Source organism: Megalobrama amblycephala, linkage group LG8 (genome assembly GCF_018812025.1).
Source record: "Megalobrama amblycephala isolate DHTTF-2021 linkage group LG8, ASM1881202v1, whole genome shotgun sequence".
Classification (NCBI taxonomy): Eukaryota; Metazoa; Chordata; class Actinopteri; order Cypriniformes; family Xenocyprididae; genus Megalobrama; species Megalobrama amblycephala.
The window spans coordinates 18250934-18268544 of record NC_063051.1 but is presented as its reverse complement, the minus strand read 5'-3'; the positions used below and the strand labels follow the sequence as shown (position 1 = coordinate 18268544).

General features: G+C 36.6%; 1 protein-coding gene across 19 annotated transcripts in view; it reads right to left on the bottom strand.

Annotated features, from left to right (window-relative positions):
* dlg1a (discs large MAGUK scaffold protein 1a) overlaps nt 1–17611 on the bottom strand; it is a 144193-nt gene that overhangs the window by 76911 nt on the left and 49671 nt on the right. For 11 of the 19 annotated variants that reach the window (XM_048199792.1, XM_048199791.1, XM_048199797.1 and 8 more), the window contains one exon: nt 13622–13789. In XM_048199792.1, the coding sequence (XP_048055749.1) occupies nt 13622–13789 (168 nt within the window). Of the gene's footprint in view, nt 1–6576; nt 6685–13621; nt 13790–17611 lie in introns of all 19 variants that reach the window. The other 8 variants (XM_048199786.1, XM_048199787.1, XM_048199793.1 and 5 more) reach the window with 1 other exon arrangement.

Genomic DNA, 17611 nt, shown 5'->3' with positions numbered 1-17611 from the left:
GGATAGTGAGAAAGGGGGCTAGGAGCTTGTCCCCGCTTGAGCCCGCCAAAGAGCTTCACGGGTGAACACGTGGACCTGCATGCTGGCCGTAAGGGGACGGCTGGTGCTACAGGACTCTAAACTGTGGTCTGTTAGATTCCCTAAGAATGACACAGCTCATTTTTCAGTAATGCTGTCTCTCTCTCCCCCCTCCTCCTCCCCTGTGTTCCTCCTCTTTGCTCTCAGCTAGACTAACGAAGGCTTTCAGACAGACAGGGAGGACGTGGTTCAGAGCAGACCGATGACTGGAACGCAAAGCGGTACGAAGCAGAGACCGCAACGTGGCTGGAACACCAACAGTATCAGAGGCAGACTGGCATAACTGGGTGTCATGTTATTATTCAGGTAGCTACATCTTGTTAAACGTTACACACTTAACGCAATGAGGTCTATAACAATTAATCTCAGTTGCTCGGCTGAAGCAAGTAGCAGGATCCTCCAGAAGCATCTTCTCTATTGGCATCTTTGCTCACTGGGCCATTCTTTTCAAGCCAATCACCAGAGCTGTGAATGTCATGTGACTAATCACTCTAAAGACACAGGAAAATTACATCACTAATTTGTTGATCGCAATCCCAAAACTTTCACCATTGACTATCCTGAGCTGACATCCAAGGCAGCAGACAGGGAAAAATAGAAGCCCATTTCACACTTCAAGTCCCTCCAAAAACAATAAGACATAAAATAATAATAATAATAACAACAACAATACTTTTATGCAGCAAGGATGCACTAAATTGATTAAAAGTGACAGTAATGACATAATATTACAAAAGGTTTTTATTTCAAATAAATGCTCTTCTTTTGAAAAAAAATAATCAGTTAAAAAACATTTTGTAGCTTTCAACATTGATAAGAAATTGAATAATAACAATAATAATAATAAATGTTTGTCAGCTTTGTCATCAAATGAATGAAATACATTTTAAAACATGTTAAAATAGAAAACATTTCACAATATTAAAATTTTTACTTTTTTTAGTAAATAAATGCAGCCTAGGTAAGCACAAGAGTCTTCTTTAAAAAAAAAAAAAATATATCAATAATAATAATAATAATAATAGAAAAAAAAATAATCTTACAAACCCCAAACTTTCCTGTCTGTTACTTCATGACATATCATGACAGGTGTTTAGTTCTCTACTGAAAGCTTTTAACGAAACGTCAAAATGCTAATGTTTAGGTTCTGGTAATGGATAATTTGGTCCACCAGGTTATATCACCTCTTTAGGCCCAAAATATCCACCAAAGAGTTGGCAACAATTTCACAGAAGAGCACATTTGAGTAATGACAGTTACTGTAGATGTTCCAAATATTCACTGCAGCTTCTATGAGGTCACATCCTTCAACTCTGAGGCAAAACGCCCAATCTCTGATAAGACAATGGCTAAAGAGGTTAGTCAGATGCCATTTCTGCAAAAGTAAACAAAAAGTACCTAGTAACGTTCATGGATCAAAGTGATTTAAAGGTCCTTTGTTGTTTTAAAGATATTCAATAATTATTAAGTATTAAAAAAATTAAGGGAATAGGTCAAATAAGTTCTATTGCAGTTGTAAAGTAGTTTAAACTATTTGCAAATAATATTGTGTTTTAAAATATACACACGTTCACTCTTACCAATATCTGACATGTCGGAAATGCTAAACGTTTGTCTCGTCGCATTCAGTTATGAGTTACGTAAATCAAATGTAAATTATACCCTGATTTACATTCAAAACAGTGAATTTTTTTAAAAAAGCTGAGCTGTTTGCATCCCTGGATATTACCGTCAGTCCTCTCATAAAACAGTTAAATATTAAAGGTGATAGAGAGGATTTTTTCATCGACTGAGAATCCAAAGACTGTTACTGAGTTTTTCAAATGAGCGCATGCGTAAGAACAGCCCCCCTCCTTCACAGCTCACTTCAAAGGAACGCCTCCCAAAACTCGTGCACGAGTATTGGAACACGAGTGTTTACCACCGGCATTCGCTGTGTCGTGGTTTTTGGATTCATTATGTCGGACTCACCGCAGGTAACTCATAATCTGCAGTTGTTACTCCTGTCTCCTGACAAAAACACTGCATGCGGCGCCTGTAGAGTGTGGAAAGTTTGATTGACAAGCCAGAGGGCCAATCGTTTACGCGATGATCGCGTAAACGATTGGCTGATGTTTTTAAGGCCCTACCTCGTGCACAGATGATGTATATTAATATTATTACTTTCAGTGCGCCTAATAAATAGTCTTTTATCCGTTAGTAAAGACAGTTTCAATTAATTTTGCAAAAATGTATAAAACAAAACATCCTCTTTAGCACCTTTAATGTTTAGCTGCTACTTCCCCACGCACTCTTTCGCGTTGCACTGGAATTCATACTCATCTTCTGTAAACAGTAAGACCCGCCTTCTTTGATTTGATTGGTCATCGCACTCATTTTGACATTGACGAGCGGCGTTAGACTGTTGAGACAGAGCAACCTAAAAAATTTGTAACTTTTTGCCAGCCAAATAACAAACAGAGCTGAGCATAATGGAGTGCAGCAGAACAGCATCAAATATTGAAGGACAATTTGGCCATTTCTAATTTTTGGGGAGAACTGTCCCTCTAAATGTCTATGGTGGCTATATATCTAACATATACTCTACATTTTATACAGTTATATGCATCATATCTTCTACATTTGAAATTTATAATGAACGACTGCTATATAAAGAGTCAAAAACACATCTTAGGCCTACCTAATGCAGAAGAAGCTGCCTCTTTTCTGAGTTGTGTAGATGTTGATAGGGGAAGCGTTTTAAAAAAAACAAAAAAAAAAAAAATAATGAATAAATATCCATTTAGTTTGGTTAGCTATTTAGCATAAGCCTAAACTATAGCGGGAAAGAGAGTCCTCTGATTCGCAAGTTGGAAGAAAATGGGTTTCTTGGGGGGTTTTTTTGTTTGTTTTTTTAGCATAGCATTTAAAATGATTTAGTCCTAATTTACTCATTCTACTCACTAAAATGATAGGATAAGACAAATAAAATGACGAAATGTGAATTATATTTATTTTTATTGATAGCTCCCACAAAATTATAAATGGCTCTGGTCTGGGAGGCAGTGTGATTGTTTTTTTTGTTTTTTTTTTCTCCATGCCATTTCAAAATGGCATGATTCTTTTAAGGAACCCCAAGTGGAATCTGAGCTTACTGGCAGCCATGCAGCCATTTGGTCTCCATGTCATCAGTTGTTAAGCGTCACTTTATTTGGTAACACATGGGATTTGAAGTCTTCACTTAGTGCCCCACCACAGATCCTCTTGTCCCCACAGAGGCTACAGGCTAAAACAAATTACTGATTGTACCTGAGTCAGAAAAGCACCTTATTAGAATTCAAGGCAGAGCGAGGCAGAAACGCCTCCACCTCCAGCTCCCATTACTTTATATGGCTGGACAAAACTAATGCACTTACTGCCCTGCAGCTCCAGCCATATTACTGCATAACTCTCCACTGCTGATGACAAGCACTAAAGACATTAACACAATACAAACATGGAAAAGCCCAAGACCAGAGAATATGAAAAGATTAGTTCATCCAAAAATAAAAACGCAGTCATCATCTCTTTAACCATGAGGTCTTGCCAAACATGTCTATGCTACAGTATTACTTTTTCAGTGGAACACAAAAGGGGAATTTTTGATTTATTTATTTATTTTTAATTTTCATGCAGGGTTAATGAGTGCCACGGTATTGGTGTGTTAGTCAACACGCATGATGAAGTTACTAATTCAATAGTCTTTAATAAACAAAACAAATAGGGTGACCACCTGGTTATTGCCCTGTTGCAGGACAGTAGATGTGATTTTGCGAGGCATGTGTAAGAGATAAATTTACTACTATTATACTATGTAAATATTGATTTACATTAGTTGGAAAGCCTATTTGCCAGTGAAGAGGTCTACACTGATTCCTTTGCTCTGTCCAACAGTTGTCATCAGCAGAAAAATCCCTCAATGGGTTGGTTTGTTGGTTATTTTCTTGCTCTAGAACAAGAGAGCTGCACAAACGGATTTTTAAACAGCAATTGCATTTTTAGTGTTGCATTTCTTGTTGTGGTATTGTAATTTCAGGGAAGGAAAAAAAATAATACATTCATAATTGAAATGCGGGACACTGCTTGCAGGACGCGGGACAGAGCTCCCAATTTTGGGACCGGTCACCCTAAAACTAAAACATGGGAGATCTCAAGAGAAAATTTACAGGAATACAAACTAGCATAAACACACTCAAGGTAAAGAGGATAACCGACAACTAGGACAGTGAACAAAGGGCTATATACTGTACACAGGGAACAAATGATAAGGCTAAACGAGACACACGTGCAAATCACAATTAACAATTAAAACAAACGCGGACATAAACGGAAACCAAGGAAATTGAAACTAAACAGAGCAGGGAAACAGAAACTAAAGGAAACTGAACAGAATATCAAATAAGAGTCAATAGAACCAAACAGAACAGTTGCACTGAGATGAGTGAAAAATATTCCTTTTTGGGTGAACTAATCCTAAATTAAACAATCAATAGAAAACAATCACCTCATTTAGGAAATAACCTGTTTATTGTCTATATAATATACAGTGGAATACAAAAGTCAATACCACTACTCAAAATGCTTATAGTGTATATTGCATTTATTTAAATGTATTATAATTTCCATTACAAATTATAAGATTTTAAATTATATTTTGCATATATTGTAGTCTCAGATATTGGCACCCCACTGAACTGTACTGTATATTTTCTTAATGAAGAGACAACAACTGGCCAGTACAATACTGGAAAATCAGCATTTTTAATAGAATTTCTGAAGGATCATGGCAAAGGCCGGAGTTAATTTTATTAAAAATTTATTAAAATAGAAAATGTATTAAAATAGAAAAGTTATATAAAATTCTAATAATTTTTCACAACATCACTGAACTGTCAGGTAAATGTGTATGAAACATACACTTAATTCAGTTATGTTCTGGCTACATGTTGTGACAAATGTCATTTCATTTTAGAAAATCCACATTTCAAAAAGACATAACTTCAATATTAAAGTAGTTGAGATATACACAGGCCCTCTGTACCATCTGTTTGCATAGAAACAGGCTTGTGAATATAAGGACGATGTGTGTCCTGTTTCACAACCTCCCCCAGAAAAACGTTTGTTGCCACAAACCTTATAAATACCAAATGCCCACTTTAAAAAGGCGGTTTGACATTCTGTTCAGTGAACACAAAACAACTCTCTGAATGCTCAACAGAGAGAAGCAAGAGTTACACATCACTTCTTGAAAATACAAAAGCATATACACAGAAAAAAAAATCTATCAAAGCTTTCTACAAAATACCCGACAGTGCACTTAAACAGCTTAATGGTAGCTTCTGTAAGAAAAACAAAGATTTAAGATCTAACTTGAACATGCGTTCACACAGTCCGTAACTGATTCTATTAATCGAATGATAACCGCATCTCTTAAACTTTACGTCACCACAAAGAGACCAAATGCTTTGACCTACTGATGAACATGGTTTGTTAGAGTAGCTGTGCAACAAGTCAGACAAATTAAACATAAATTATTTAATCCTCTTTGACCCAGACACTGGCAAAAGCCCAGTTTAATCAAAGAACATTACATTTTCAAGAGCGCCACCAACAAACAGATATGGTAATTTCTTTCCGAATAACATAAAGGGTTACCCTGGCAACAAACATTTCACTGACATAAAACCGAAACAGTGTTCAGCTTCAAACCTGTTTTAGTTGTAGTTGTTTTTGCCCCAAATGTGTCAAATTGTTACTAATAATAGTTACTAATGATTAAAATCACTCTTAAAATCTGAAAACAAGAAACTCAGAGTTTTAAAGAAATTTGAGATTTCATAAGAATTGAATCTATGGTATATATACAGTAGCACAGTAAATCTTAAACTGGACACCAAATAATATTAAGGTCAATGTGAATTGGTGTTCACAATACCTTTTACTTTAGTAAGGTGATGCATTTTTAATAAGTAAAAATGTAATAGATGCTGGGTGTTACATAACAGAATGAAGTCAGACCTAAAACAAAGCCAAAAACTATTTGACTATTGGTTAAAACAATCCAATAGGTTGAGTAGCCTAACTTACGTCAGAGGAAAAATTATTATATTTGATTAAAACTTACAAAGGCAATTTTTTTTATTTTAAATAATAATACACCATAATAATAATAATAATAATAATAATAATAATACAGGAAATTAAGGAAGTAAATAGACATGACTGCACTTTAACTGCATTTAATTGTATGTTTACTGTATAAAATACTATAAATAATGATCCAAACTACAACATATCCAACAAAAATCACCTTACACTGTGACATCTCTGCCACCTAGTGCTCACAAAGCAAAAAGCTTTCTCTAAAATTATAAGCTTGTGCCATCTGTTTTATCATTTTGCATGGAGAGTAATGGCTTGAATAATATGAATAATAATGAAAAACGTGTGAATGAAGACCATAGAATCGCACTGGGTTACCTGTATCAGCGTGTCACTTTGCGAGTATAGTGTGGCAAAGGCGGGGGCTGGAACCTCCTCACCTCCTAATGTCGACGGCCCATCAAAAACGCACTCCAGAGACTCTACCTGAAGAGGGGCACGCAGTTTCTCAGGTGATAAATATGAGTACCAAACACACGCTGAACACACACACACATATACACATTTTTATCAAACAATGTGTCCACGAGCAGCTTTAGAATGACAGTAAAGTGTGTAAAAGCATCGTGCCCTTCATTGAAACCCATGCAGTTACTGACAAAATACAACTTCACTAAGCAACAAACAGCTGGCAAACGCAAAAACAAGTGAGGAATAAAATAATGGGCGGTATGAGGCGAGTTCAGTCTAATGACTGAACCCTAATCACCCATAATGTCATAATGATGATCGTTCATAATGCAGCACACATACAAAGCACTCTTCTTAAAACATGGATCATCATGATGAACCGCAGACACTCAAAACGCACACACTTGAAGTTGTGTGGCAGAAGACAGCAAGAAAATGATGTCATTTCCATTGCATGAAGCCATTGTGAGAATGCTTGGACAGATGAGTCACAATGTAATCACATGTGTCAGCTGTGTATCATTCTAGATGATAAGTCATGAAATAAGTGTTCCCTACAGTAAATGCTTCAGACAGACACTTTTGGGCTATTAAAATTATGTAAATCCTTTAGGTTACATTTAAATGTAACATTTTTTATTTAACTTTACTCATAGGTGCGTCAACATGGAATTACACCCACTCAAGTCAACAGGAAATTCCATAAATTTTCAGCAGATTCCAAAGTTTTATACATAACCTGTCCCTTGTTTATTAAAATTGGCTAATTTGATCATGTATTTAGCAAACTATAAGAGTATCACTTTTTACGTGTATGCGAGGGTCAGCGTACAGTGTGCGTGACGCGAATTTAATCTTCAGAATAGTATACACGCGTTCTGTACACGCACTGCCAGATTTTTGTAACCGCAGGTCGCACATGTGTATTTAATTTTTGTTTTGCAGCAATTAGTTTATTCACAAGGTGGCAACTGCATCCTGGGGCCGTCGATTCACAAGGTAGTTGAAGAAAAACTGCATAAACAGAAGAACAGACCAGAACGCATGCAAGCTACAGCGACAATGGAGGCCTACATAGAAGAGAAATTGTGCGAAGAGGTTAGAAAGTACCCTCAGTTGTGCAACTATAGCATGAAAGAATACAAAGATGTTTACATGGGTTGTAACTCGTGGTGAGAGATTTCGCAAAACTGCACATGCGTCAAACCCCTGTGTATGCATACAAGTCAAATGAAGTGTACTTTGCAAGCTTGTGCATTCGACTGTGCACGTACAATGAAGTATACATAGGGCTTCAGTGAGCATAAGAGACTTCTTTCAAAAACACTACAAAATCTTACCAACTCCAAAAATGTAATGGTAGTGTACATCGATCATAACGTTATGACCACATTCCTAATATTGTGTTGGTCCCCCTTTTGCTGCCAAAACAGCCCTAACCCATCGAGGCATAGACTCCACTAGACCCCTGAAGGTGTGCTGTGGTATCTGGCACCAAGATATTAGCAGCAGATCCTTCAAGTCCGGTAAGTTGCGAGGTGGGGCCTCCATGAATCGGACTAGTTTGTTCAGCACATTCCACAGATGCTCGACTGGATTGAGATCTGGGGAATTTAGAGGCCAAGTCAACATCATAAACTTGTTGCTATGCTCCTCAAACCATTCCCAAACCATTTTTGCTTTGTGGCAGGGCACATTATCCTGCTGAAAGAGGCCACAGCCACCAGAGAATACAGTTTCCATGAAAGGGTGTACATGGTCTGCAACAATGCTTAGGTAGGTGGTACGTGTCAAAGTAACATCCACATGGATGGCAGGACCCAAGGTCCCAGCAGAACATTGCCTAAAGCATCACACTGCCTCAGTCGGCTTGCCTTCCTCCCACTGTACATCCTGGTGCCATGTGTTCCCCAGGTAAGCGACGCACACACACCCGGACATCCACGTGATGTAAAAGAAAATGTGATTCATCAGACCAGGCCACCTTCTTCCATTGCTCCATGGTCCTGTTCTGATACTCACGTGTCCACTGCTGGCACTTTCGGTGGTGGACAGGGGTCAGCATGGGCACCCTGACTGGTCTGTGGCTATGCAGCCCTATACGCAACAAACTGTGATGCACTGTGTAATCTGACACCTTTCTATCAGAACCAGCATTAACTTCTTGAGCAATCTGAGCTACAGTAGCTCCTCTGTTGGAACCTGACCACACGGGCCAGCCGTCGCTCCCCACGTGCATGAATGTGCCTTAGTCGCCCATGACCCTGTCACCGGTTCACCACTTTTCCTTCCTTGGACCACTTTTGATAGATACTAAACACTGCAGACCGGGAACACCCCACAAGAGCTGGAGTTTTGGAGATGCTCTGACCCAGTTGTCTAGACATCACAATTTGGCTCTTGTCAAACTCGCTCAAATCCTTACACTTGCCCATTTTTCCTGCTTCTAACACATCAACTTTGAGGACAAAATATTTACTTTTTGCCTAATATATCCCACCCACTGACAGGTGTCGTGATGAAGAGATAATCAGTGTTATTCACTTCACCTGTCAGTCACCTGCTCATAATGTTATGCCTGATCAGTGTATATTAAGAGGCAAATGTCAGCTAATTCAAATAGTTAATTGGTTAATAATTGGACATTAATACTAGAGGTCACAATAATCAATTTATTACTCAATATTTCCAAAATATGTTATATACTGTGACCCACTTCTCTTAGTGCAGGACTTATGGTGACAAACACACTATTTATTCATCCGGATAAAAATATCACAGCAGAGCTTTGCAGTGCTTCAGCACAGATATCATTGTAGGCCTTTACAAGTACCCAGGCCAGTCACAGGACGCTACAACTGTGGGACATGGGGAGCCACAAGATGTCATCTCCATCTGTGCCGACAGTTCCAGCCAAGCATGCAGGGAATCATAACACAATACCATAATCAGGCAAAAAGCAAAAAACAAAAAAAAAACTCAAACATCTATGACTATAAGTCAATATGACATTAAAGTGCATCTGCTTTAGGAGGCAAACTCAGGCTGTGTGCCACTGAAGCAGAAGGTTAAACAATCCGATACTCTGGATGGGAGCATCCCTGTGTCTTGACTGCCAGTAGAGCGGTCTGTAAATAGAAACCTGACCAGGGGCATGTGGTTCATGTGTCGTGTGCTGCAGAAAGCATGCAGTCACGTCATCATCAGGGCTGAGAGTGCGTGAAGCAAGATCTGATTCATGGGAAATATGACCAACACTGACAAAATTATTTAATATTCTGAATTAAAGCAGAAACCAAAAAAAAATTAAGAGACACTACCACAGCTAAAAACGTGACAGTTGTTTTAAATGGGATCCAAAAAAAAAAAAAAATTCTTGATTCATATGCAAATAAATGTAAAAATAATTTTACTACCACCAGCATCACCAAATCTGGATTATAAAAATGATTTATTATTTTTTATATCTTTTTATAAAATTTTTGTAAGCAGTTTCTTTAATGTTCCTTATATCTCCCTATATCTGGCTGTGCATATTAAGATGAGATAGAATAAACTGTTTCAACTGGGGAAAAAAAAAAATATATAACACCGCAAACTACAAATGATTCTTACATTTCAAATAACAGCCACATGGTGGCGTAAGACTACTGCAGTCACTAATAGGGATATAAACCGAAAGATCATCACATTACCAGCCTAATTTGAAAGAAATTGTCTTGAATCATCATCTTAATCATCATTGCACTATCAAAGGCTGTCAGCGAGGTGCCAACATGATTCATTTAAAAGAGGAAAACAAGCTAATTGCATAGGTGCACATTTGTAGCACGACGCACGCGTTCTCAGAGCTCATATTGTTGAGAGGGAGAGTTAAGAGAGCGCGCGCATCAGCTGGGCCAGCAGCCAGAAAGCACCATCAGCCTAGAGCACATGGACTGATTTAGGAGGAATGCAGGCTCATAGTGATGACAGAGCGAGTGTGTTTTTGTGTGTGTGCGGGGACAGAGAGCACTAGCTCGTGCTCTGCGCAGTTGAGGCTGATAGGAGGTGACAGGCAGGGCTTGTCAGGCGCTGCTCTGTCGGCATGCAGGGAGCTCCACTGATCTGAGCCCAGCACAGCTCCTCCTCAAACATCAGCGCTGTTCGCAGTGTGTTGGGAATTATGAGTTTTAAAACTGCCACATTCATTTTGAACATCTGCACCACATGGTTTTTATAAACAATGAAGAATAATAATAGTTTATTTGGAAAGCAGGTCAAGACGTCAGTGAGCGAGAACTCTAGGTCATTAATAGGCCTAAAGAAATGCACAGAAAGCTCCATTAAAATAAAATTTCGATGTCATTCATAACACAGTGTCCTAAGCCGACGCGAAGAGACAAGTGACAAGCAATTTGTCTGTCCATACTGATGATACAATGCAGCTAATGCAAAAATATTTGATCTTTAACATTGGTAGGTCACAGGTAACACAAATTTTAATCTAAAATGTACATATTAAGTTATATATTTGATTTTAATTTGTCTATCTACCCATTTCTGCTTTTTTTCCCACGATTTATATTAAACCGTAAATGTATTAAATCATACATATTATTAATGATAAATATATTAATATAAATCTTCATTATTTTATTTTAAAATGATCCTGCAATGTGGCAAATGGATTTCTAAAATCACAAATCTTACATATATTCTCTGAATTATTATGGTCATAAAAGCTGCGAAAAAAAATTAGCAGAATGTTGTAAATAGTATTGATGGAAAATAAAACATCCCACCCTGTAGGGCATCAATGTCCTAAAAGCATAGCTTCCCATTTATATTTAGGCCACTGAAATTTCCCAGCTTTTTTAAAAAAGTTTTTAAATTTCAGCCAGTGCAACACCACAGAAATGGAAACAAAGTTATCAACTTTTTTGTTGCTAATTGATTTATTTTATCACATCTGGTTAGGACACTGTAACATTAGCCTATGTGATTTTATTGAATATTCTGGCTAATCTGATAGGATACTGTTTTCACATTTAAAATCCATTCTGCAGACTGTATTCCACAATCAAAGAAAAAGTGAAGATGCTGTGTGGGCCAAATCATGATGAATTTCTTTTCAAAAATGACCCTGAAAGGTTTTTTCATTTGGCTAGTAAACAAAATTGTTCACAGCTAAACCATTAGCATGACCACTAACGTAAAGAACTGAATACATAATCTTTTTCTGAGAATCGTTTCACTCTGCATCCATATTTTAATTGTTCCATCTGATTACTGCAGAGTCACTGTACAGCAGAATGTCTCTGTGGACTGGAAATGTATTAATGATGACCGGATAAACAAAGCTAACTGTATAGAAGTCCAGTTTTTAAAAAGTAAAAAGTTTTAAAAAGTTTCTAGTTCTTGCTTGCGTGTGTGCTTGGTATCTCCTAATTTGGCACTCAATTTTTATATACAAAATAAAAAAAGTTTATTTGTGTGTGCTTTGTACTTAGAGTATTGTCGTTAGCTTAGCAACATGTGCTAACACAGCTTGAATCAGCTGGAAGTCTAATCTCAAATCCACATTACTCCACGTAGAAAGTTTCAAACTCAAACTCATTTATGAGGTTCCTTTTGGTTAGGAACAGTTTCTTATGTAGGCAGTATAGATAGCAAAGCAACTGACTAGCATTTGGAACAGTTTTCAAGGGCTGCTACTGACCCGTTTTCACAGCAGTGGACATGATATATTACACACTATGTTGAACTTTATACAACAAAGCAGCTAGGTAAAATTATTTTGTTATAAGCACAAAAGTATAGCCTTCCAAACAGCACTAAAAGTAAAGTTTACTCCATCTACCTGTCCGAAAAAAAGCAGCTTAGCTGTTTTTTTCCATCAGTTGAGACCAGCAAGCCAGCTTAGGCTAATAAAATAGTTTAAAAAAATAAATAAATGTCCGCACACTGAAATTATAGCTCCAAAAAATGATTTAAAAATGAAATTACACAACGTTTCGACCAGTCAGATCTTCATGCCGTTTATAAATACATTTTTGGAGCTATAATTTGAGTGTGCAGACATTATTTTTCTTTATTTATTGTTATATTTTTGTTCTGCACCTGAGCCCAATTTGGGGTCTTGGATGTGCACACCTTTCTTTATTATTATTTTTTATAAAATTTTGTTCTCATATTCCAGTGGCAGAAACTTCTTCAACTACAAAACTGAAATATTCATCATCCTCCATTTGATGTTCTACATTTTGACAGATGAATTCCCTCAAGTGTCCCTAATAGAGAAGCAACAACTAATTGATAATTAATAATGAAGATAATCGTCAAAGAATTTGATTTGATTTGATTAATCATGTCTACGAACATACGTCAGTCACATCACTTTTCAGTAGTAAAAAAACTGGAAGAAATCTTTATATTATGCATTTCAAAGTAAAGCATATAGCTTGCCCTATCAGGTGCTTTGACAGTGTAGTTTAACTTTCTGTTAAAGCCGCGATTATATCCATTTTGCATAAATGCTTATCATGGCTTGTTTTCATAGCAATCAAATTGTACACTGTTTGGTGAACAACACTGAGCAGGATATGGAATAATTTTATTTTTTAACAATTATTCAAATTAAAAAAAATTGTTATTAATTAATAAATAACGTATTAATAATTAGTAATTATTGGAGTCATTTAATTTGATAAATCAGTCTGAAAAATAAATCAACAGATGCCTTGATTTTTCAAAATAATCCTTTCTTGCAGTTCCTTGTCTCTAATTTAATGTGTGTAAATGTAATTTAGTTGGTGTGTGTTTGTTTGTGCGCATGTGTAAACATGACATTGATGGGGATTCTATCACACACAACATTGAAGCATGTTTACAGAGTGCACTGAGACATAGAATAGATGCCATGCAGCACAGCAATGTGTCATGGAGCCAGTGGAATTCTGAGAGATTTTACCTTCATAGGAGAGATGTGTGAATGGGAAACATAGCCGTGTACATTCTCAATCTGGGAGATGTTCTTCTCCGATACCTGCACCAGCTCAGGAGGACGCACATCCCCTGGTAGGTGTGGAGAACTGTGTTCTGGAGGAGACGTGGTATCCTCATCCTGATATCTATATTTCTGAGAAAGAGAAAAAGAGAGAGAGAATGTGTACAGTTAAATGAATTGCTTGCAGCTTCACTGTCCCAAACATGAATTTTTCATACGCAATTTGATGTTCACCCAGTGAGAGGTCGAGATTAATGTTCAAACCACAGGTAGATGAGAAAAGGTTGAATAAAGGATCACATTTTAATGACTACATTGCCAAAAAAAAATTGCTCAATCATCCTTCCCAAACTGAATTTACTGTAGCAAAACTATGTAAGATAGTGCATGAAGTTCTAGTTGTTCACAAAGACATTCCTTTTTAAATGCAATAAGTGTTAGCTGTGTGCAAAGTAAACCACATGTTTTTTCGATCACTGAAAATGGGTAAAATTCAACAATTTGAACATAGAGCTGCTTTGAGATCCCCATATCTATGGGACTGAACTATATAGGGCTTTGAAAATGAAGATTTCAAAAGGAAATTTCATTGAGAATAAGAATCTAGAAGGATATTAAGATATCTTGAATACTTTTAGAGTTACAGGCATGCAGACTTTGAAAAAAGGAATATTTATGGCACTCAGACAGTTATGTTCTATGCAACTGACTTGATAGAAAAACATGATACACATTTCTAGTTTCAACAAAATTTGTTCTTCAGATATTCCTCTTTAAAAAAAAAAAAAAAAAGTATCAGCTGTATGCAAACTGACCCACATTTGGTTTTGACCACTGAAAATGTGTACAATTTAGGGCTGCAACGATTAATCGCGATTAATCGTTTGCAAAATAAAAGTCTGTGTTTACGTAATATATATGTGTGTTCTGTGTATAATAATTATGTATATATAAATACACACACATACAGGTATAAAGTTTAGAAATATATGCATGTATTATAAATATATATATTTATATATATTTTATATTACATATAAACAAATATTTTATATATAAATATAACATTTTTCTTAAATATATACACATATAAGTGTGTGTATTTATATATACATAACTATTATACACAGAACACACACATAAATATTATGTAAACACAGACTTTTATTTTGCAAACGATTAATCGCGATTAATCGTTTCAGCCCTAGTACAATTTATTCATGGACCCACTTTAAACATCTCCATATCTCTGGGATTGAACCATCGAGGGCCTTTAAAATTGAAGATACCAAAGGGAAAGTTTGTTAAGAACCAGAATATAAAAGAATATTAGGATATCGTAAATACTTACAGGCATGCAAACTTGAGGCAAAAAACACAAGAAGTGCTTTTTGCCATTTTTGAACTGTCACCATGGGCATATAATGAAACAAAGATTGCAAAAGTCAACAGATTTTACTAATAGACCTACCAATCTTTGTGTAAAAATAAAATAACTATGTCTCCAAATCTCAGGTGAAAATGGTCATTTTGACCGCTCTCTAAAAAAATGGGAGTGGATTACTCAGTAAATATACATCTGTGACATTTAATATTTTGGCTTTCATCACTATTTATGTTTGTCTTTTTACAGAAAAAATATTAACAAAATCCAAACTTGAGCCTTGGGCATTCCAATTCAAACTGCAGTGCAACATACTTGTGATCTGGAGGGAAAAAAAAAAAAAACAGACCTCGAATCCAGCACTGGTACAGAGCTGTGAAACTATTTCAACTCCATTTCTCTCTAGACCTCACTCCTGAGATGGGAAACACTTTTTAAATGAGCCAGGCACCCCCAGATCCTACCCGCCACAGTCATCACAGTCGACCCCAATCTGCCATGACTGTATGTGAAACACTGTTTTGTGACTTTCTTAACGGGAATCGCAAATTATTCAGCAGTGCCTTTTATCCATAGACATCCATCTTGTCTTGATACATATGCCTGCCTCTATGCCATTAACCAGGATATGGGTTAGGAAATGCAAACACAAGTCTAGAGGGAGGAAAAAGAGGGCAGGTTTCTTAGGAACGGTAGATGCCCAAAAAGTGGGACAAGCTCCAAGTTGGGGTCTTATGCTGGTTGCTTACAGTAACGTCACTGCCTCCAAGTAGCATGGGGGAAGACTGAGTGGATTTGCCAATATGGAGAGATTCAAGGTACAATCCCATGCCCTATTTTAGCACTGAAAATTGGTCTATATAACTTAAAGGGGTCATGACATGAGAAATCAAATTTTCCTTGATCTTTCGGCATATAAGAGGTCTTTGTATCAATAATACATCCTGCAAGTTCCATTAACTTAAAACATCCTTGTCATCAATAAAAAAGCATTGATATAATAAAGCTGTATTAAAAAAAAAAAAAAAAAAAAAAAAAAAAAAAAGTTTCATTTGGATCCGAGTTGGCATATGACATCACAGGGGCACAATGTGCATACGACTGCCTCTGGAGCAAGACAACAATACCTACTTTTACATCATTGCATCGTTGTCCCCGCCCACTGGTGTTCAGTCGATAAGCAACGAGTGGATTTAAAGTAGTCGTTTACAATAAGATTGTGATAATAACTAGATTGCGATGCCACATAGACATTGTGCTGTTCCTGGCTGTCGAAAAACATCATCTTTGCATAAGTAAAGTATCCTGATCAGAGAAAAATGGATTCACTTTATTTTTAACAAACGTCCTAGTCATGTCAATGCTGACTTGCGTTTTTGTACTGTACATTTTAGCAGCGACAGTTTTGAGAACAAGTCACAATACGATACTGGCTTTGCCCAAAAACTTTTGCTCAAAGATCAGGCTGTACCAAATGTTCTGGAACCAGCAAGGACCCTGCAAATTAAGTAACGCATTTTATTTTTAAACCGGTAATGACAGTTAAATTCATAATGAATAATCCTAGCATTCGTACTTCAAAGAACGCTCTCTTTATAATGGCTGAAGCTGTCAATCACACAGCGCAAGTTTATCTAGACACTTGCCAAAACTCCCGTTATAATCAGCGACGTTCTTACACTACACAATGAATCTCTTGCTGTATTTACATCGTGTTTGCATTGTTAGTTATGGTGAAAGCATTTTGTGAAAGTGCAGAAATTGCATTGCAATGACTAGATCACTGCATTCACGCGATCAACAGACTGTCATCTGCTCAATGCTCATCACTGCAACCTTCCATGTGATGTGAATATAATGCAATAACTCTTTTCCGATTCATTAATTTCGACAGCTGTAATAGTAAAAGTATTCGAGATGATACTTATTTCATGTGCAAAGATGTCAGCCAATCACAGCAGTGGATGCTTACACTGAAGTCTTACAGCAGACTCACCCCTTCAAACAGAGCATTCAAATCAGAGGACTAACATCAGGGTAGAAAATAGCCATATTTTTCTAAATTATGATCGTTTTTGATGTAAAAACCATATTAACATAATAAATGCACCTCAGGAAACATAAAATAATTTAGACTTTAGAAACTTTAAATTACTTTAGACTGCTGCATAAAGAACATTTCAAGCTGCTTTTGATGCAAAGGTCTGAATTTATCAAAGTATCAAATTACATTAAAATCTGTTCTCAAAAAAAAAAAAAAAAAAAAAAAAAACTCCTAAGACTTAAACATTTCCTGTTCCACTTTATATTTAAAATATATATTTTACAAATTACAAATATTATATGTGGCAGTTGACTGCCTGACCACTTGCACAAGACTACATTGCAGTTTGGTAAGGCCTTGAAAGGGACTAAGCTCAAAGCTGGATATCTTCTGGCAAACTTTACAACTGTAGTGTGGTACTAACAGTGTCGCTGTTGAATCACTTATGTAGTATGCTAAATTAATAAAGGTAGTGGAAACGTGCCACACACAAAGGAAGTCTGGTTCACAGCAATGCTGAACTGTA